Genomic DNA, 21,362 nt, shown 5'->3' with positions numbered 1-21,362 from the left:
ACCAATGAGGCCAAGGTACATTTTGGCTGGACCTTCAAAAGTTACCTGTCTAAACCGAAGAGCTTTTTTTTGTGGGTTGGTTTTGTTGTTGGTGGCTTGTTGGGTTTTTTTGTGGACTCTTCAGTGAGGAGGCAGAAGCAGTGTAAATTTATTGCAAGTGAAAAGTAATCCATCTTTCTTCCAACCTCTTCTGGGTACTAACCCTTCAGCTGTCCTAAGATTTACACTTACAGATTTAATTTCCCATGTCCCAGACATTACAGAAAGGCAACAAGGTGAGACGGACAGACTCAAATATCTCCTAGAAATGAAACAGTTTCTGAAGCAGAGGTGCAGAAGTAAAACAAAGTGTACTTTTGCTTCAGGGTATTCTCGATACTAGTTTTTTTTTCTTTTCATTGTGGTCCCTCATTTCCCCACCCAGACAAAATGCAGCCATGACAACATGGAAATCCCCTGAGCAGCACGGTACTGATAATAAGATTATTCATGTTCAACAAAAATATTATGTCTGAAAAGACTTTTTCTTTTCGTTTGCTCCTACTGAAACAGGAAAAAAGAAAAAAAGAAAAAGATCAAAGTGATAGCCCACTCAATTATAAACAAGACAAATTTAAAGTGAGAAGGTGTAATTTCTGGATAGTGACCAATTTGCACAGGAGAGCCTTTCTTTAATGACATTTCTGGCTGAAAATGAGGTAGAAATTACCTTGAGGGTTTTTAGAATAATATGATAAGAAACATTAATAAGAAAAGTGTTTAAATTCTCAGCTAGGCTAAAGCAAGCAAGGGGAGGGCCTTAGGTATAAGAAATCATCAGGACTCAATCTCACTAATTCGAGTTTGGCTGCAATGTACTTTGGTCAAGCACAGAAAACTTGAGCATGAGAGGAGTACCAGTAACTGCTGAAGTCCCCTCAGCTGCCTCAGAGAGAGGGAATCTCTTGAAGGGATACTGTGTGAATTTAACAGTGACACAAACAGGTCTGTAAAACAAGCCCAGCTCTTGAATGAGGGTCAATCAGCCCATGGTGGTGCCACCTCCAGTGGCTCTGTGGCCCCTGCACCACATCCAGCTCCTGCTGTGTGTGGGTGGCCAGGCAGGTCCCTCTCCTGCTGCTGGGTAGGAGGGATTGTAGAGGTCTGCTGAGCAGACAGCCAGTCTGCCTCACCCGGGGCTCTCTTAATTCAGTGGAGGGAAATAAATGCATTTAGGGGTTTCGATTTCATCTTTTAATGTCTGTGTTAGGACAAAATGAATAGTGCTCTTCCCTGGCCAGACAGAAGCGAAGCAAGGAGAGTCCTGACACAGCAAGACACACAGTGAATGCAGACATGCAGGCCAAAGAGCCCAACCCACCCTTCTGTACCTACCCAGGCTTAGTGTACCTGCAGGGAATAATTTGTGGGGAGCCCCAGGGAAGCTTCATAAGGTGGGGCTGGATACAGATTTTGAAGATCTTCCAGTCAAGCTTGCTGAACTCTTGTGTGAAGGGGGCCATTTCTTCCTGTTAAAACTGGGCAGGGGAGTCCAGAAAAAGTGCCTTGGCTACCCAGTGCCCCTTGCCTAGGGCAGCAAGAGACACTGCAGGACAGTCCCTGATGTCCTAGAAAGAAGGAAACTTTTCTAAGGAAACTTTTCTACCTACAAAACCTGAGCTTTCTTCACTTTGGTGAGCATTTTCAATTATTTCCTTGCAAAAAAAACCCCACACAAACAAACAAAAAACCTTTCATATTGAGCCTCATTATAGTGTCATCACTTTTCTGTTTGCTTGGGCATTTTTACAGACTTTGCCCTCAGTTTCTTTTACACCTCCAACCTGAAGGTTTTTTCTGGTGCAGCCCGGGCTGTGCCAGAGCTTGCTCTTCTGTTTCAGGCTGTCAGCTCATCTGTAGTTAGCCACATCAGTCAGCCCTGTGCACAGCCCTGCTTTACGCTCCAGTGCGCGTCGGCGTATCCAGCCACAGAAAGGGTGCAAAGGAAATATCTGACACCTCTTTGTCTTTTGCTTTCCACTTTTGCTTTGTCCAAAGCCTGAAAAAAATGTGAGATGTGCCACTTTGCTCTTAGGAGCCAGGTTTTGCAGGATTCGTCTTTTAAATAGCAGGTTTTTCTGAGTCAGCACCGCCTTATGCAGGACTTAGTAGAATCACAGAAGGTTTGGAGTTGAAAGGAACCTTTGAAGATTCCCTTGTTCCAAGCCCCTTGCCATGTGCAGGGACACCTTCCACTAGACCACGTTACTCAAAGCTGCACTTGAACATTTCCACAGGCACATTTTCTCCGGGCAACCTGTGCCAGAGCCTCACCACCCTCACAGGGAAGAATTTCTTCTGTATGCCCAATCTAAATCTATCGTCTTTTATTTTAAATGCATTGCTTCTTGTCCTGTCATTACATACCCTGGTAAATAATTTCTCCCCATCTTTCTTATAAGCATTCTTTACATACTGAAATGAGATAAAATCTCCCCAAAGCCTTCTCTTCTGTGGGATGAACAGCCCCAGCTCTCAGCCTGTCTGTGCAGGGCGTGTTCCAGCCCTCTCCTCATCTCACCGACTTCCTCTGGACTTGATTCAACATGATGTGTCCTTCTCGTGTTGGGGCTGAACAGAGTGCTCCAGCCAGGGTCTCACAAGAGCAAAGAATCACCTGCTGAGAGTGCTGCTTCCTATCTTGGTAGTTAGAGCATAAACAAAAGCAATCATACCTAATTTTTCATATCTGGAAGTTTTTTCTGCCTTGGACTTGTGCATCTCTGTGGAGAGCAAAGTGGATGCCAGGGCTAAGCCAAGCTCTTAGGGAAGCCAGCAGCGGAAGGAGTGAGGGAGAAGCGTTGTCCTGAGCCGCACTCCCGACCCTCCCCAGGCTTGCCCGGGGGAGCTGCCAGGCCCGCTCCAGACCGCGCTCAGCCCGGCAGCGGGAGGCTTTTCGCAGTCAAAGCTCAGCAGCTCTCTTTGGCTTCCTGCCCGCTGCCAGACTCGCGCGTAGGCATGTTTACATTTCCCGTGCCGAGGTGCGGCCGAGGCTGAGGGCTGAGGGCTGAGGCTGAGGGCTGAGGGCCGCTATAAAGCGGGCGCGGCCTGGCACGCAGCCCCGCTCGCTGCACACATGCGGCGCGCTCAGCATGGCGCAGCCCGGCACTGTGCTCAGCGTCTTCGCCGTGGTCCTGCACACCGCCCTGGGCGAAAGTGGTTGCACCTCAGCAGACGGTGATGGTGAGTCATTTCGTCTTCGTCTTTCCACTCACGTATGATCTCGAAAAACCTCAGTTAAGAGCTCCAGAATGCGACTGTGTGGTTAAATGCATTCGTGTTTTAACTTCTGTCTTTAGTGCCAGTGCCTGAGGTAGAGCTGAGACATACCTGTTTAATTTAATCCCCAGATCTGCTGTCCTTGTAGCATTCAAATCCACATGAAACAAGGGAGACCGCAGCTGTGGGCACGGGGCATGCAGTGGTGGCCCTGTTAATCCTTGTTGTAGCTAGTGTCCCTGTGGAGATTTACTCCTGGGAACAGGGATAACTTCACCCTTCTGCAGCCCATGGTCACTCTGAGCTGCCTTTAGAGAGCCCTGAGGTTCTGGCTTCTTTCGCTCTTGCCAGTCTCCTCCAAATAAAATGTTTTCATGTAATGCAAACTTGGCCCAAGCTGTTCCACTTCAAAAGCCAAGCTTTTACATTTTCTTTAAACAGTTTCATCAGCTGTATATCTGGGATGTAGCCCCAGTCTCCCTCGTAGCAGGGCTGATGCAGCAACTCAGCCAGGGGGTTCTCACAGCGCATCATTAACAGAATTCATCCCCTATTCAACAAATAGTTATAAATTAACAACTCTTTAAATTCAGCCTCATTGTAGACTTTATGATCTCATTTAAAGAAGTGAAAATTATCTAGCAGTATCAAGATCAAAAACATAAATAGGCAGACTATAAAAACATAATAATCAGAAATAAACTCACTGTTTTAGGCTGCTATTCATTTTCTTGACAGAGAGATAAAAAATTTGATTTAGAGATTCAGTCCCAGATCTGCTAAACTCTTATTTGTCTCGTACTAAACAAACAGCAATGACAAGAGTTTGTGCACTACGCACTGTGCACTATGACTGGGGGACTTAGGGTATCACCAGTAGATTAGAGCTCCACTGTTTGGGAACAAAAGAGTTCTCAGTTTTTAGGAGGAGAAAGTGTTCTTGTGCTGTGTCTCAGTTAGGTAATCTAATTTTTCCCTGGGTGTTATGTATTTTAACACATGTAGACAGTTGTACATACATATGCATGTACATAGACAGGGTATGCATGGTAAGTTTTTTCATTAAATGAAAACAGGGACTGGCTCAGAACTGACTCTGACCACCCTGGGGTTTTTATTTGTCATTTATTCATATAACTGGCAGCTGTTTGAAACCAGCTTTGGAGAGCAACTATGGTATTGAATGTTCAATGTTAGTGATTTATTGTTGGTGTCACTGAAATCTTCAGGGCTTCCTAAAATCAGATATGATCAGATCTTTGCTTGTTTTGTCACTAACATGAGTAAATAATAATTTCCTTATACTTGAAAACAGATTCAGAAAATCCCCATTGAGCAATTAGCAACTTTCATGACTTCCTTATGAATCTCCTGTGTTTGGCCAACAAACTAAATAACCTGGGGTAAAATCACCTATGACAGATATTTGACTTCCATTCTTTGCCTCTCTGACTTGCCCTGCCTCCTTACAAAGTGCCAGTAGCCAACTCAGGCATGAAGTTGCCCTTATGAGCACTCTTACGGGCAGAGGAGGGAAGAGCTATTTGCAGCACATTCCTCCATCTCCTCCTGTCTTCTGAGCATCAGGCTGCCTTGCAGCTGATGTCATCCAGCCAGGAAGAAGTGGTAGAGATCCCCAAAAGGCCTTGGAGAGCTACAGGCAGGGCTAAGGAGGGGCAGGCAGGGAGGGTGCAGGTGGCCCAGGAGGTTTATGGTCAAGGCACCCTCAGGGGTCCTCCTACCCACACTTGTAGGGTTTGTCCAACTCACATCTAAGCTGTAGCAGATTATAGTTGTGACTATAACAGGTTCTGCCTGGGTCACATCAGTGCTAGATGTTTCACATTACCCCTTCATGGGCAGTCAGTGCTTGGCTGTGCCCTTGGTGTCACACATTGCTGTCAGTCCTGGCAGCTCTAAGCATACAGCTGAGGCAAGTCCTCAGCTTCTGCTAACATCCTTCTCTTCCTAAAGGCTCCTGAGATTCCTGCTGTGGTTTGAACCATCCTGATGGATGCTGTCCGAACCCAAGAGAGAACCGTTTCTATGGAGGACCTGCCATGACTTTAACTTTGAGAGCAGTTTTTATCTCAGTTCAGAATCACTCCTTCCCAAGCCCTACCTTGATTTCAGTAGATCCAGGTTCATGGCTCTGCCTGGTCTGGCCTTCAAATATTACATAGTCTTGTAAATTTTAGTTGACTGAAGTGTCCTTAGCAGTATGAGTCATGTCAGACTCACCAAAACCATTCACTTAGCAAACACATTTGTGCGTGGTGGTTCTGAGGTTTAGGGCAGAAGTGAGGCTGAAACTTATGTCAGACAAAAAAATTAGTCAGCCCATGGAAAACATAGCAGAAATAGCATTTCAAATTGCTTTCTCAACACTGTTCCTGAGGTTTAATTATCATATATTCTATGATTATTATGTTATTTCCATGAATAAGGAACAGTATAATCATAATGGGAATGTTCCGTGTCTAAGTATTAAAGTCAGCTTTCCTTCCAGGTGGCACCAACATTGCACTGAGTTGGTTAAACCTTGAAAGACTGTTTGAACTGCAAGATTAAACCTTTTCTTATTTTCATTTTGCAACCAAACTGATAGAGAATTAATTCAAATTTCTGTAACTTTTCATCAAATCAGTAGTAAATAGTTGAAATTTTATATAAGCCATTTATTAATAGGATGATTGTCAGGTTTTTGAGTTGATGCAAAAACTGGTATATATAGTTTGCAAATACAGAGATCACCAAGCAGTTGTATAGAGGGGCAGATTACTCATCCTAACCTTTAAGTTTTGATATTGCCTTGAGCATAAAGCAAGTCTCCTGGCAGTTGCAAGTCAAATCTTAGAATATGATATACCTGTGCATGTCAGCTTTGAATGTATGTATCTGTATAAAATATGGTGGGTTGTTTTCCATTTTAAACAGATTCATTTCAGCTTACCTGGTATCCCCCAAATTTTGAATACACATATTTTTATGTACACACTTTTACCCACAACTATGCAACTGTATATGGTAGATACTTCAGTGCAAGCGTGTCTGCTCTTACGGCTCAGGGCTGCACTGGGCAGGACTGTCACCTCTGAAACTGCTGCAGGACTTGTTCCAAAGTTGGGCTGATCTCTCTGCCTCTGTCATTAATATGATGGTTAAATACAGCAGCTTTGTACAGGATCTACTTGTTCTACTTGTTCTGCATCTCTCTGTGTCTGTGTCGTTGTTTGTGTCTCTGTCTCCCTCTGTGTCTGTCCTGCACAGATTCTCTTGTCAAAGCAGCGACACTGGTAGAGGATGCTGCATTTGTGGTCCTTCAGGGAGATCTGGGCTCCCTGAGCTGTGCTGAGAAGACCAGTAATAATTTCTTAGCACCAGTTGCTCATGGTGACAAATGGCCACTAAATACTAACTCATGGGGGAGAGATTTCCCTGTGGGTTCTGGATTAGTGCAGTATCAGATGTTCCCATCCCAACATGGGTGCTAGTAGCAGCCCCCTTCCTAGCCTCTGCCTGAACTGCTTTTGTGTGTTTCTCTGCATTTCTGACTGGCTTCTGGACTTCTTCTCTTACTCAAATCTGACTGCAGATGCAAAAGTTGACCATCATTTTCTCTGGGAGGGATTTTCATTTGGAAATTTTTCAACAGGCCCACTCTGTTTGTGAGTCACTGATACCCCACAGCAGATAGCAATAGGACAAGTAGGAGCAGTTTTAAACTGTCAGAAGAGAGATTTAGATTAGATGTTAGGAAGACACTCTGTCCTTAGAGGGCAGTGAAGCTCTGGAACAAGCTGCCCCAAGAAGATGTGGATGTCCCATCCCTGGAAGGGTTCAAGGCCAATTTGGATGGACCCCTAAGTGGGTGTCATTCCTGCCTGTGGTGGATGAAATAAAATGATCTTTAAGGTCCCTTGCCACCCAAACCTTTCTTTGATTCTGTGATTCTCTTTCTCAGTGGAGCAAGGACCTGTCTAAGGAATGGGTAGCAGAGGACTGAGTGGGGGATCGAGCATAATCCCTTGACTCAGGAAAGATGTTTATGTATCATGATAGCTGCCCTTAAGCATTGGTGAAAGGAGTCTGAGGCATTCCTGTCCCTACGATCCATTCAGTAGGTCATGACAATAACCCTTTCCCCACCCACTTGGCTTAGTGGCTGAGATTTTATGAAATGAGGCTGAACTGGCCTCATTTTCTGCCAGAGAGGCCTTCTCTCAGAAGCGTCATTTTTTGCATCACTGGCCTCATACCTGCCAAGTGTAGGACTTTATAGTTATGCTTATAGTCAAATCATGATTGTGTTATTAGTCATTGAAGCAAATTTGAAGGAAGCCGTGCATTCTGGCACAAAGTCTAAGATTTCCCTCCTGAGCCCAAATTTGTGACATTTCAGAAAGCTTTCCAGTACAATTAAAATATGGCTTAGCTGCCTCATGGCACCAAAATATTCTTGCAAGTGGGTGGACTTCACTGGCATGCAGGGAGAGGAAACTTGAAAGGTGCAAACAACTTTTAACTTCACTTTGGACAAGGCTTCTCTGCTTTGTACAAAACAAGTGGGTTGATCCTCTTTCTTTCAGGCAACCACATGAAGAAACAATCTTATATACAATGGATCTGCAAATTAATACTCTCATGGGTTTATTTCAGTAACATCTTGTGAATACTTCCTTAGGGACTCTCGGGGATGATGAACCAGACAATTTTGACATTGACTGCTTCAGCCAGCTGGAAATTAAGGACTCCTTTAGCAGCCTGACCTGCAATTTCACCGAGCTGCCTCCTTACAACACTAACGACACCCTGTCGCTGTGGTAAGTGCTGTCTGTCCCTTGGTAAATGCCTGGGAAGTGAAATGCTGAGCACTAGTGAGTCACGTTGCCACATGCAGGGAAACACGGGCAGCAAAGCTAGACAAAATCCTGCTTCAGAGCATTTTGCCAAGTTTGAGTACTCTATTCAGCAAAGAAGAAGAGTTTACTGAAGCAGAACATGACTCCCTAATGAGAAAAAGAACAAGCTGGAAGGGTCTCTAAAGGGGATTATGATGTCTCCAGTAGTTCTGACCTTGCCTCTGTTGCTCTGAAATGCCTGTAATATGGATGTAGCCCAGCATGAACTGAGAGCCTTTTTCTTTAATTTAAATGGTATTTTAAAAAATGTTTTTGAAGACACAAATCCTTGCCGCAGAAAATTCTTCAGCAAAAGGTTAATTTTCCACATCCGAAAAAATGCCTTCATCTAGGTTAAAAAAAACTCAGCTATAGTCTTTGCACACAGAGGCATACAAGAAATACACTAGAACAAGCACACAAACCTCCAACACTTATCAAACACATCAGTCATCTCCACTTCCTATTGAGGCCTTGAAACTCTTTCCACCCTTTTTTTCACTGCTGTGCCAAGCTGAAGATCAAATTTTGTTTCTTGAGCATACAGATCCTTTTCCCTTTTTCTGTTTTTCCTGAAACTGGAAGTTGTGTGGCAACCAAAATAAGAAGTGGGTATTTTTTATAAATCTTTATATACTAGTCACTAATTATTTCCATTTTGTACTCATAGTTTATTAGAATTTTTCTATTTTCATGGGACTTCTTAATGGGTTTTGACTGAAGTTTTACGGCAGTTCTCAAACATGGGAGCCAAAGAAATGGAAAAGAAGTTTTAAAACTGCCATGTGATTCCTTCATGGCAAGGCTGACTGTTGACCCTCTATTTGCTGCTGCCTAAGTCAGTAAGAAGTTAATCTTTATCTTCAAAGAGCATCAAAACACATTGCCCTATATTTAAAAATAGCAGTGGGAAGGTAATTTTTAAAAATGGAAATGTTTCAGCACACACCACCAATGAAATATTTGCACTTTTTTCTCGAGAGCTCCATGATGTTTAATGTGATTCACATCACTTCACTGTTGTGCTCAAGGACCACAAGAAAAAATACCATCAATCTCTCAAACTCCTGATTTGTATTGCATCATTTCTTATTTCACATGGAGTCTCACTTCAGTGAGATGAGTGAAATGAACAAGCAGGATCCATCCCTTAGAGTAAGTAGTCAAGTCATATTAACACTGAGAAGAAATGATTGTCATGTCACTTTGGCCTGCAGTACCAAGGAAGACAATGATTATGCCTGCTCCAACATGAAGAAACAGGAGGATGTGTTCTTCATACAGTTCATTGATATACTCTCAAACAGAGATGTCTGCATGTACTCTGAGATGAAGAGAAGGGTCTGCAGGAGTCTGGTTATAACTGACATTGGTGAGACACTTAACATTTTGGATGGTTTTAAAGTTATAGGGGTTACTGGGTTAAAAATAGCCCAGCACAAAGCCTAATGGTCTAGATCACATAAAGGCACCATAAAATAGCATCTTAGCAGGGCATCTGGTGTGGATTGGGGTGTTAGCAGAGTGTGGTGTTTCCCCTCCTTCAAAGCCGGGCATGATTAACTTACATTCAAAATGTGTGGCTGAATTCAGGCTGATTGTGACAATTCCCAGACCTGGACATAGATTGAATGCCATCCCTGGCTGAAGCAGCTGTTCCTGAGTGTGGATGAACTGCCAAGCAGGGACATTTTGTTATCTGTGACTAGGAATTTTGCAGTTTAGGGACTGGCCATCCACGGATGGCATGAGCCCAGTAGCAAAGGGAACACAAGGCTGCAAGATCTCACTTCACATTGGGGTGTATCCTGTAGTGTGAACAAGGTGTATGCTGCACTGGTAGCTATGAATGGGCTAACACACACCAGGGACCTGCCTGAGCCAAGAAATAAGAAACTCAAGGGGAGGAGGGGAATACACAGAATTTACTGTTCTTGGTAACCAGTGTCATTCAAGGGCGACAGAGAAGCCTTTTTGTAGGACAGATTCTTCTCTGTTCTTTGGTGCCACATTGCTTTGTCTCCAATTTGCACTAGGCACTGCAACATCCCTCTCTTGTGAAACATTTCTGCCACAGTCCAATAGTTTTGTAATAATCTTACATTGCTTCTTAGTTTATGGGTCATCCTGGACCGTCTCTGGCAGTGCCTACTCTAAAGACTGTGGAAGATACAAGTATCTGGGGGTTTTAGAAGGAGTGAGAACAATTTATGGCTATATGTGTTTTCCTGAGAGGAGAGGGATGTGGGCTCTGTGTTGCTGTGAGGCTGATGCACTTATCAGGGTGAATTCAGGAAGCCTCAGTGCCACAGTCACGAGTCCCTGCAGTCTCAAGCACATCCAGCTCAGGCTTGGCGTGGGGGGAGCCCTGGGAGCTGCATTTTGGACTTGATGTACGTGATGAGATTGTCTTTGGCACAGTTTCCTGCAGACCAGGTTGGATGTTGGTTCACAGCAAGGGTCTGGAGCCACAGCTCCTCTGGTCTATCTGAAACTGTCAGACTTTGTAGCTCCCTGTGTCCCAATGCCCTGACAGAAAGCCACAGTAGCACCTGAGCACAGGTTGTTCCCCAATGCCTCCTCCCAGCTGGGTTTTTCCAGGGGGCCTCCATCTCAGAGCACTAGGGACTAGTGCTAGAGGGACTGAGTTTCAGACCTTCAAGCTGACACAGGGATGGGCATGCTCAGGAATTGCTTTCCAAGACTAAATGTCATATTCCTCACAAGCACCTCCCCTGCTGGTCAGACTGCTTCTCTAGCAGGTCAAAACCAAAGATCCTTGACAGGATCAGGAGGAGCTGGGGCTCAGCATGGGAATTGCCTAACTCAGGACAACTCTTCCTCAAGATAGGTCACCTTGCAGGGCTGTAACTTGAAGTGCACTTTTTTTACATTTTAAAGCCTGTTTATTTTCTAGTTAATTATTCTGATCCTGTTATGTTCTGGTTTGTTGTCATTTGCAGTTAAGCCTGAAGTTCCATTCGCTATAAACATCACATATGAAAGGGAGGCAAATGAGTATCTTATTCGTTACTGTACACCACACTCCAGGAAGAAATACTTAAAGGACAAATTAGTACACCAAGTAGCTTACCGGCAGAAAGAAGGTACTTGGAAGGTAAGTGGGGATGTATTGGTGTGCTTACACTAATTTCCAAAACTAAATATTATCAATATTATCTGTATCATGTAAAAATTATCAGATCTGCATTTCTGCAGATCTTCATTTGAAAACTTGGAAAGGTGCAACACTTGGCATTTGGAAATTTCATAAAAGAGGTTTCATTTATTTGGGCTTTGCAGTGGGAATAGAAGATGTGTGTTCAGCCATTCTAAGTTTGCTCTTTGCTGTGGTGATTTTGCTGTTATTTTCTGTGCTCATCAGTCAGTAAAATGTATGACCTCTTTACTTATTTTTCAAGTTTTCTCACATCTCCTTTTCCATTGAATCTTTCCAGGCTTCCAGTTGCAGCTTTTCCACCCTTAGGCTGTCTGAGGCTGCGCTGCCTGTGAGCTGGGTCTGGCTGGGGCTGCCCAGCTGCAGGGATCTCTGTGTCCCCTCTCACCAGGGCAGCCATGCAAAAGCTAGTCACAGTCTTTGAAAGCCTGGACTACATCTGGGTTTGACAGATGGAGCACAGTGTTGTCCACAAAAATCAGATTTGTTATCTGGAGTGCAGCATGCCAGTAATTACGCACTGGAGAGAGATGTGGATTGTTCAAGTTGCACAAGCCTGGATGGTCAGTGGTATTCCACAAATCAAGCACACTGACTGCCAAAACATTCTACTATTTATACATTTTAGCAAACAAACTAATTAATATTCCTTGGCCACAAGTTATATTGTTCTCTTTTTAATTAGTATTCCATCTTCTATTGAATAATAATTCTCTCAAGTCTCATGCCAATTAGCCAGGAAGCTCAGTCTTGCTCTTCTCTTGAGTTGGTAGCTCTCCTGTCCTGGTGGGCCATGAGCCACAGCCATGATCTGCTCCTGCCAGAATTACCTTATACCCAGTTCAGAGCTGATTCAGCACAGTCACTAAGTTGTCTTTATTAGTTGCTTCCTTATATTGGGGGTTCTGCCAAATATCCTCTGTTATGGCCTGTAAATCCTGCACTCTGTGTCCATTACCATCACTACATCCTTCTTCCCAAGCTTCATTAACCTCCCCCCAGTTCTCACATCATCGAAGCATGTCAAGACCCAAACCTTAACAAGGCAATTTTATCCACAAATAATTTGCTTTTCTAACACCTGGACATCGCTGAGAGCTTGCTTATTAACTGCTCTCTGTTTCATAGATTATATCTCCCTCCCTCTTGGTTAGACTTGAAAATGTACAAAGATCAAACATCAAAGAAGGGAAAAAGAAAATGGATTCAGGAGGCAGCAAAACACATTGAAATGGAGAGCACTAGAGCTGTACTGCAGGATTTCAGCTGTGCTTCTCTGTAACTGCCCTCTCACACGCCTTTATATGCTGCAAAAATTTATTTTTCCTCCATCTCTCCTCTGAGCCTTTTCAGGGAAGCATATACTTCCTACTGCAGTGTCAGCTGCTACAAAGCACAGTTAATACTCTCAGCTGTTTTCCAAAATGCTTTTACCTGGCATTAGTCTCTCTTCTCAATACTATCTGGACTATGCTGCTGTTTAACTAGGCTGATGCCCAGATAAGCACCTGTGTAATAATTAGACAGATGGAGTAAACAACATAGTATTTCAGGGATGCACCTGATCTCACATATTTTGCTTAACTCAAGGATAATTCTCCACTGTCTGCTGGAAAAATATTTGTATTTTGTGTGTGTGTGTTTAGACAATAGAGTCACCATATCTTCAGATAAAATTGCTGGGGCAAAACCTTGAAAATGAAGCATCGTATGAGGTGAAAGTACGTTCTCAGCCCAATGGAGATTATTTTAAGGGCACATGGAGTGAATGGAGCACTTCCAAGATCTTCAGGACAGCAAGAGAGCAGCACTCTGCAGAAAACTGTAAGGGCTGAAAACACTTTGGTCCTCCTGGAGGAAAGCAAAGCTGGGGTTCTGGGCTCCCTGGCCAGCCTTAGAAGCAGCAGGGATGAGAGAATGGGGAGGGGAGAGCCCACAGCCACATCAGGGTCAGCCCTCTCAGACACAGCACTCCAATGAGGTGACTCACAGAGCAGCTGGGTTGCTCTGGTCTGGGGCTGCTCTCCCTGAAGATTAAAATCTCACTCCAGGGCAGTAAGGTCAGAGGAAATGCTGCCATGAGAGCATGAGGGTGTGGGGCAGAGGGAGATGAAGACTGACTCACTGCTTGATGCTGACTGGCTTGCCAGGATAAGGAAGAGCTTGCACCAGGCATTTTGGGTAAGGCACAAAGAGCAGTGAAACATGACCTGTTTCAGGACCCTGGCCTTGGGTTTGAACGTGGCATCCGAGTCACAAATGCAACACAGGATAAAATCTCGTCACTGCATGTGGTCTTTGTGGTCCTTGGGTCCCTTCAGTCCCCCTCACCATTATGGGTGTTAGAAGTAATTTCTGTGCTGCTGTGAGGACACGGTGAGTGCTGATTTCAGTGCACAGGAGGTGACAGCACACTTCAAGCTACTTTAATCCAGTTTGGGAACCCAGCTTGAAGCTCAGCCAGGTGCTGATGCTCTGGCAGCCTATAATTTACCTCTTTCACAGAGGCAGGAGAAATGAGCCATTGCACCAGCCCAGTGATAGGCAAGTGGAATGCTTGGTGTTAATTCCTCATTTATCATCTGAAAAGACATCACTATTATGATGGCTTAACAGTGAGACATTTACATGCATTGGCTGATGTTCTCTGTTTTCCTTTAGATAGCAGTGTGGTCATGGTTATACTCTCCATCCTGGGATTCATGCTGTCTGTTGCTATGATTGCACTGATCGTAGTTTTTTGGGAAAACAGGTAATCTATTTGTATCAGAAAAGATGTTGGAACACAATCCTGTTCTGACAGTCTTCTTGCTTTCCCTGTTATACTTGTGAACTATTGTCTCTCTGTCTCTGGAACTCTGTATCAAGCTGATGGCAAGTAATACAAGAAACAGTGTTGGCAGGCAGAAGATGACCTGCCACATGGACCAGATTTCAGTCTTGAGCTCAAAACACTGGGACCTTTGGTGCCAAAGTCACCACAAAACACTTACAGACTTAGTGTCTCACTGGAGGCAAATTTGACTCACAAACTTCAAGCAAAATCCAGAAAAGAAAGGAACCTGCGGGTTTTAGTAAACTCCTAAGTGTGGAAACAGCATGCCAGGGTGATGACCTCTCCCTCTGACAGGCTGAGTCAGTGGGAGCAGCAGGACCGAGCTCTCTGCAACAGGGGCTTGATGATGTCAGACACCAGCCTGGCCAAATCCTGTTCCAGCCAGCCATGAGGCGAGATCAGGCAGAACTGGGACTAAGGATATGTTCCTTACCCAATCAGTCCTTGGTCTGCATTAGGGTTTTTTCATACATCTGCTACACAGCAGTAAATGGATAACTGTAAATATGTAAATATGTAAATACGTTTTTAATGACATGGCTCACTAGAGCTGACAAGTTTAAGAAAATTAACAGTTCTGTTAATTAAAATGTTATAAAACTAGTATCTGGACGAAAAAAAAAAAAATCCAAATTTAACTTGCAGAAGATTAAGAACTCTTTGCAAGATGAAAAGCACAGGACTCTTCAGTGACATTCAGAGCAGTCTGTCCATGACACCCAGCTCAAGAGAGGCAACTCTGTGTGAGCTGCATTTTGTGACAGCACTTGGGCTGTTCTAATTCCAGAGTAACACATGGGGATTACCTGGCCAGTGCTTGTTGGCCTCAGCCATACCATGCTACAAACAATTCTAATAATTAAATGTTTTATTACACTGGAGTTACCTGCCCTGGTGCTGCTTTATTCACTAGTATAAGAGGTAGCTTGAGATTTCTTGTTCTTGGGTTTTACTGTTGCTGGGGTCTTGCAGTTCTCTAACTGCTGCAAGTTTTGCTTATATAAAACTGCAGCAAAAACAGGTGAGACTTTTTGATCCGAGATATTTAAATTTCAAAAAGAAGAGGGTTTTATACATGTCCGTATATACAGTAACACAGATACACAAATAAAATTAAATATATATTAATATACATGTATAATTATAATGCTACAATGATTTAATATCAGTTGGACAACATTCTCTACGTGCATCATAGCTAAGAGTATCAAGCAGCACAACAAGAGAACTTTGCTAGTCAGAGCAGTTAAAATGAGACCTGTTGAACAAGGCTGCAGGGCAGATGTCTGTAGCTTAAATTGGATAATGCCAGCCAGCCCATAGGTTTTGTGAGAACTAGTACAAATTATGAAATATGAACCTCTGATACCTCAACACAGCCCTCTTATGCTGCTTTTTGTCAACTGTTGCTGTTTCAGGATCAAACCTGCTGTATGGCCAAACCTTCCTGACCATAAAAAAACGCTGGAACAGCTGTGCAAGAAGCCAAAAAACGTATGTTCTTCCACTGTTCTTTCCACCTGAGTATAGACTCTTGGAGACAAAACTAATGCTCATGAGAGACAGTATGTGCATTTTCTGCATGAAATAGGACAACCTTCAGAAATTACCTCTACATTTCACTGAAGAGAGCCCACATTTGCTAATTCAGATGCCAGTGAAGGGTATGGAAGTAACACATAATTGACCTAGTGCCTGAGGTTTGACTTGTGCAAAGTAACTACAGAGGTTTTGGGAAGTTATCTGTGAAGAAAGGCTGAAGGAATTGTTTATAGAAGAAAAGGAAGCTTGGAGCAGGAAATGCTACTTACAACTTTCCAATCCCTAAGGTGTATGTAGAGAGATGGGAAAAGTGCTCTCACCACAAGGCTGGTGGTGACATGACCAGAGGCAGCAAGCATGTATTGCTTCAGGGCAAACTTCTTCCAGATATAAGGAAAGAATCTTTCATGTGAAAATAATGTAAAACTGTGTAGCCTGCCCAGAGACAAGGTAGGTTCTCCTTTGGAAATATGTTTAAGGCTTGGCTTGATAGGATTCTGAATAGCCTAGTTCAGGTCCTGCTTCTGGCAGAAGATTGGAGTCCACAGCTCCTTACCAACCAAGATGCTTTGGTGATTCTACAAAACTGTGATCATGGGGCTGGATGGGGACCTTTTGCAAACATCCCTGGTGATGTCCATGTACCCTGACATGCTCAGCAGCATTGTTCATATATTGTGCAGTATATGAGCTGCTTTGCCTGTTAAAAAGTCAGATGGACAAGTAAGTCATTAATGCTGTTTATACCAGGTTCATTATTAGTATGTTCTTAGTTTCCTAGGAGGCCTAACACAGCTCTCCCAGCCCCTGTGCTCCCCAGTTCAGGGATTCCTAACGTGTTTCAGGAAGTTGTGGCAAATTTTTACTTCCCTTGCTGCTAAATTAGGAACGTAAAACTGAAAGAAACCACCTGGGTGGGCACACTCTTCCTGTGAAATGGCAGGCATGAGATTAACATCTCTGAAACACTGTATAGAGCATAAAACCCTCTCCAGGGGACTACCCAGAGGGGGACACAGGATAAGTGAAGTAAATAGGGAAAAGGGTTTTCAGCCACCTGGTAAGTTTATTCTGTGCTAACCTATTGTTCAATCTACTCAGGGTTACACCTAGAGTTAAAGTAATAATAAATACCCTTCTAAAATCAAATAAGTTATCAAAGTATCTTTTCTACCACCCACTGTTGACTAACTGTGCTGTTTCCTTTGCCACACAGAATTTTGATACAAGCTTTAACCCAGAGAGTTTTGGTTATGTTCATATCCATAAAGTGGACGGGCTTTGGGCAAAAGCTGAACTGGAAAACTTTCTGCAGCCATCAACTGCTCCAGAGACAGGCCTTCCAGAAAAATTCAGGAGTGGATCAGACCTGAAGATGATCCCTGCAATGGCAGACAAAACCAACCTAAACCTGCCAGTGTCTTACGAAGCCCTGCACAGGCTCCTGGGCACCAGCCAGCGTGTAGCCACCGAGGGCAGCTGCAGCTGCAGCACCTATGAGGTGTGCCACAGCAACAGGGTGCCCCAGCACAATGATGGTTTCAGCCTTCCCTCCACTTGTCCCCTGGATCCTTCTGGCCAGCCCCATCCAGATCCCCTAAATGACAACACCGTATCCCAGATGCTGCCTAACAATGACATGAGATCACCAAGCAATGAGGAAGCCTATGTCACAATGTCCAGCTTCTACAAAATTCAGTGAATCTCACAAGAATTACAGCCTGCATTTTTTTTCTCTAACACAAGCAGTATACTGAAGCTTTCTGGCTTTGTTTTCCTATATCTAGTGAGTTCCCACCTCCCTCATGCACTCTGCTCACAGTGCAATGCTATAACTGCAGGGAAGTGTGTTCTCCTACATTCCAGTGAGGAGTAGCCTATCTCAGCATTCAGTATGCTGCTAGCAGTCTTCACTGCAGCATAAATTAAATTTAATTCAACCTGGTTTTGATCTTCAAATCTGATTAATCCAGAGGAGTGACAATGCAGTCCCAGCTGAGGTTCACAGCATGTCTCGTAGAAATTAATGAACTCTTTTGTTACTCTCTTGGTTACAGTGCTAAGCTCTTATTAATGCCTTAGCAAGAAATATGGCAACAAATTCCTTTTAAATAGAAGCCCATCTCTTTTAAACACTGGTGGGTCAAGACTAACTCTCCCTCCAGTCAGTCAAAAGATGAAAAGACAGTAAATTATAGTTGCTATCAAGTATTGGGTGCCTGGGGATTCAGGAGCTTAAACACCACAATGAGAGCTGCCCAGTAAAAATGTTACATGGACCCACCTGAGGGAGGTGTTTCCTGAGAGGGATTTAGTTTTTGGTTTGGGGGTTTTTTTGTGGGATTTTTTGTTTTTTTTTTTTTTTTTGAGATGCGAATTAAGACAAAGCAAACCCTAAATGCCACTGCTTTTTGCTATTGGCAAAGATCTGCCCTTAAGCCAATTACAGAATCCACAGGTTCTTCTGCTAATACTTTTGAGGTCTTCAGCATTTCATGTACCAACTATGCAAAGTCCTTTCTCTTCCTAGAAGCTGAATTGGGTCTGTAAATTACATGATGCTGCCCTTTTCTGCAGCTCTTATACAATTATTAGTGTAGCATAAGTGCTTTTCATTTCAGAGGCTGAGCTGACCATGTTTGTGTACTAGCATTACTCCCAATGGCAGTGACTGCACACAAATACTATGAATTTGGACAGGCAGTGTTCTCATGCAACATCCAACAGAGGAAGATGGATAGAATGTTGTGGATCCTTGCCAGTGATCACAAGACCTAATTTTTTTTTTTTTTTTTAATGACTTATAATTTGCCAGGAGTTGTTTTTTTGTTTGTTGGTATTACTTTCTCTTTTCTTACTATTTTTTTTAACTTTGGGTTTTTGTTTGTTTGGGGGTTTTTTTAAAAGTTTTTAGAAATTTATTTGCATTGTGACTTTTTTCTTTATTGTATTACATTCATTATTTTATTACGTCATGGCTGAGCCACTTCACAATCCTTGGTTGCTGCATATTCTGGAGCACACACTTGGAGATAAAGCTGCTACAGCCACACAGTTGCATGACAGCAAAATGGTGTGGCCATGGGACATCCAAGCTGCTTTCTTGCACTCTGGACTTGGGGTTCACTCATTGTGCAGTCTCGGTTCCTCTAGCTCTTAGAAATTCTCCTTTACCTAGTTACATTCACATTCCCAGAGTCTAAGGGTGAAAAGAGTCCTCTCTTATCCTCAGAGGATGAGATGCTCAGATTTGTTCTGACTGCTAATGGTCACGGAGATGTTGCAAAACCTCAGCTGCTTCTGTCTGCCTCTGCCGAGACAGCTTTGTGCCAGGAGACCCGCACAGTCAATCAGATCACTGAAAATCTCTTGTGGCCTTGTTTCAAGAATATATGGCAGAGTGGGGCTGGCATTAAACTCAGTTGTTTGAATCAGAATTTGATGCTGCAGGAGACAGTACAAAGCAAACAGCAATTCTGGACCACATCAAGCCAAAACCAGCCTTCCCAAGACAGCACTCCACCTCCTCCACCTCCGCCCAGCACCGGGGAAACTTGCAAGTGGGGAGAACCTAACAGCTGCTGTGTGCAAAGGGGCCTCAGATTTGCCTCAAGGCATTCCAGTGACATTATACAGAACGTTTTTTATTGCTGTTTACTGCCAAATGAAGCATTAATTGATGCAGAAGAAGAAGAAGATCAAAGCCCTGAGCATTCATTTGCTTTATAGTGCTTGTATTTCCTTTCAAAAAGAGCTGCTGATAATGCTTATACTGTGAGAATTTGCACAGTGTGACTGTAGATACAGACAGATTATACTGGCACAATACTTTCTTCCAGTGACACAGTGATAAACAAAAAGGGGATAGAAGAAGAAGCAAAAGTACATCAGGAAAATCTTCTGCCTTATGTGCTATGCTTCCTTCAGTTTTTGTAATTCTGTAGCACATTTGTTCGATGTATGCAGATGTAACCACTTTCAGCTTTGTTTTGGAAAAGAAAAAAATAAAGCCAAATATGCGCCAAAGCCAGAAACACCACAAGCATTTCCTGTCTATGGCCAAGTTATGTTTAGTCCATATATGAGGATACAGCCATGGCTATATCTGGACAATGTGTCAAGTAGTTTCCTTATTCTACATGACAGTTTCTCCAGAGCTGTGTACAAATTTGCCTCAGTAGCCACACAGGAATATTTCTTAGCTTTCACATACTCCATGCACTTCCTTTAGTTCAGCATAACTTTCCTTCTCCCCCTTCTTTCTCCAGTGCTCTCACTCAGCTGCACACCCAGACCCAGCTTGCTGGCACTGGTTTCTCTGGAGCTGCCTTATGACACAGTGCCTGGAGCTGCCTTGTTCCCACCGAGCTCCAGCCCCTCTCCTGCAGCTGTGGTGCCACACAGATGCCCTCCCTCCCATCTTTGCACTCTCCTGCAAGGTGCAAGTGTCTCTTAGCTGTACACAAATAAACTTAAGAGTATTGTCAGTTATAACAGTAAGTCACATTCTAATTCTAATGATGCTGAAAAATGCTAATTACATCTCAAGGCAATAGTCATCCCTGGCTTACAGTGTTAGTTTGTTTACCACATATCCTCCTCTTGTGTATATTAGAAAGGCTGAAATAACACATGCAAATGGTGTGTGTGTGTCAGTGGGGCAGCAGATGACCAGCTAAGTGTGGGGAGGCAGGAGGACTGCTTCTGGTGCAGCTAAATGCCTCTGATGTGAAGTCTGGGCTATGAAATAAATGCTGAAAGGGTGGCCTGACAAGCTCTGCTGCAGGGACATACGGCTGAATCCAGGGCAATTTTTGGCAGGCAGAAGCTGACTATGAAATCATCTTTTCTGGCAGCAAGAGACATGGTGATTCTGCAGAGCAGGAGTACAGCCCCTTCTCAGCTTCTTAGCAGTAGTGTTTATTGGTTTGAAGGCCTGTATTTGTACAGCAATACAGCAGTGCTGCAGCCTGGGGGAGAAGCAGTTGGATTTTAGTCAATACACTTCTAAATCAAGCTAGTTATCTCTGTGGTTGTGGGGTTTCTGAAGCTATCATTTAAAAACTGATAAAATGTGATACAAAAAAGACTTACCACCTCTGTGAAGAATTATTGTAGAGTCAAACACCTCTTATTACTGTGATCATGAAGCCACCCAAATTAGCACTCCTGTGTGTCACAGAGCATTGGCAAAACAAATCTAAAGTACAGGCACACAGGAAAACAACTGGTAACGCCAGAAAATGCAATTGCTAAATTATACTGACTGTTTCATCCCTTGCTCACGCGGCAGCTCCATGTTTCAGTCAGGATGGCTTTTCCTTGGCTTCTAAGCGCCAGCTGCTAAAACACCAAGGCCCGTGCCAAAGCCCAGCACTTGGACATTGCTGGGTCCTGCAGCCCCAAAAGCGTTCCTTAGGTGGGACCTGCGGGAAACATCAGGCTCACAACAAACTAAGCAATATTTCGCTTCTTTGTAGTCTATGGCCCTAAAGAAGTTTGGGCAAATAAAAGCAAAAGACAGAGTTTCCAGGATTTATTCATCCTTAAAATGAAGTAGGCATCAGTGTTCACAGATGCATTAACTCCATAGCAGTAATTCAGAAGTTCATCTTTTGCAACCTAAGAATCATTCTTAGCAGTGTTT

The 21,362-nt window shown here is 43.5% G+C and overlaps 1 protein-coding gene and 1 long non-coding RNA gene across 2 annotated transcripts; one reads left to right on the top strand and one right to left on the bottom strand.

Annotated features, from left to right (window-relative positions):
- The first annotated feature begins 2,898 nt into the window (after positions 1-2,898).
- IL7R (interleukin 7 receptor) lies at positions 2,899-19,757 on the top strand. The gene is made up of 8 exons (XM_079330236.1): positions 2,899-3,222; positions 7,943-8,081; positions 9,377-9,531; positions 11,123-11,277; positions 12,984-13,161; positions 13,999-14,089; positions 15,592-15,667; positions 16,932-19,757. Exons 1-8 carry the CDS (start codon positions 3,132-3,134, stop codon positions 17,415-17,417), a joined length of 1,371 nt encoding a protein of 456 aa, XP_079186362.1. The 5' UTR covers positions 2,899-3,131; the 3' UTR covers positions 17,418-19,757.
- Positions 18,608-21,045, bottom strand: LOC306814308. Its single transcript, XR_013777140.1, has 2 exons — positions 20,810-21,045; positions 18,608-20,685 (listed from the first exon to the last, which is right to left on the bottom strand). It is a non-coding gene; the product is annotated as an uncharacterized lncRNA (long non-coding RNA).
- Positions 21,046-21,362: the final 317 nt, after the last annotated feature.

The sequence above is a fragment of the Erithacus rubecula genome (assembly GCF_903797595.1).
Source record: "Erithacus rubecula genome assembly, chromosome: Z".
Taxonomy (NCBI): domain Eukaryota; kingdom Metazoa; phylum Chordata; class Aves; order Passeriformes; family Muscicapidae; genus Erithacus; species Erithacus rubecula.
Note: the sequence above shows the minus strand (reverse complement) of the source record. Positions and strands in the feature narration are given on the sequence as shown.

What these genes read in the sequence shown, in the direction of transcription:
- IL7R (XM_079330236.1), top strand. Translation starts at nt 3,132, where the DNA reads ATGGCGCAGCCCGGCACTGTGCTCAGCGTCTTCGCCGTGGTCCTGCAC. An exon ending in CACCTCAGCAGACGGTGATG is followed by an intron (nt 3,223 to 7,942) that starts GTGAGTCATTTC and finishes ATACTTCCTTAG; the next exon opens with GGACTCTCGGGGATGATGAA. An exon ending in TCTGGTTATAACTGACATTG is followed by an intron (nt 9,532 to 11,122) that starts GTGAGACACTTA and finishes TGTCATTTGCAG; the next exon opens with TTAAGCCTGAAGTTCCATTC.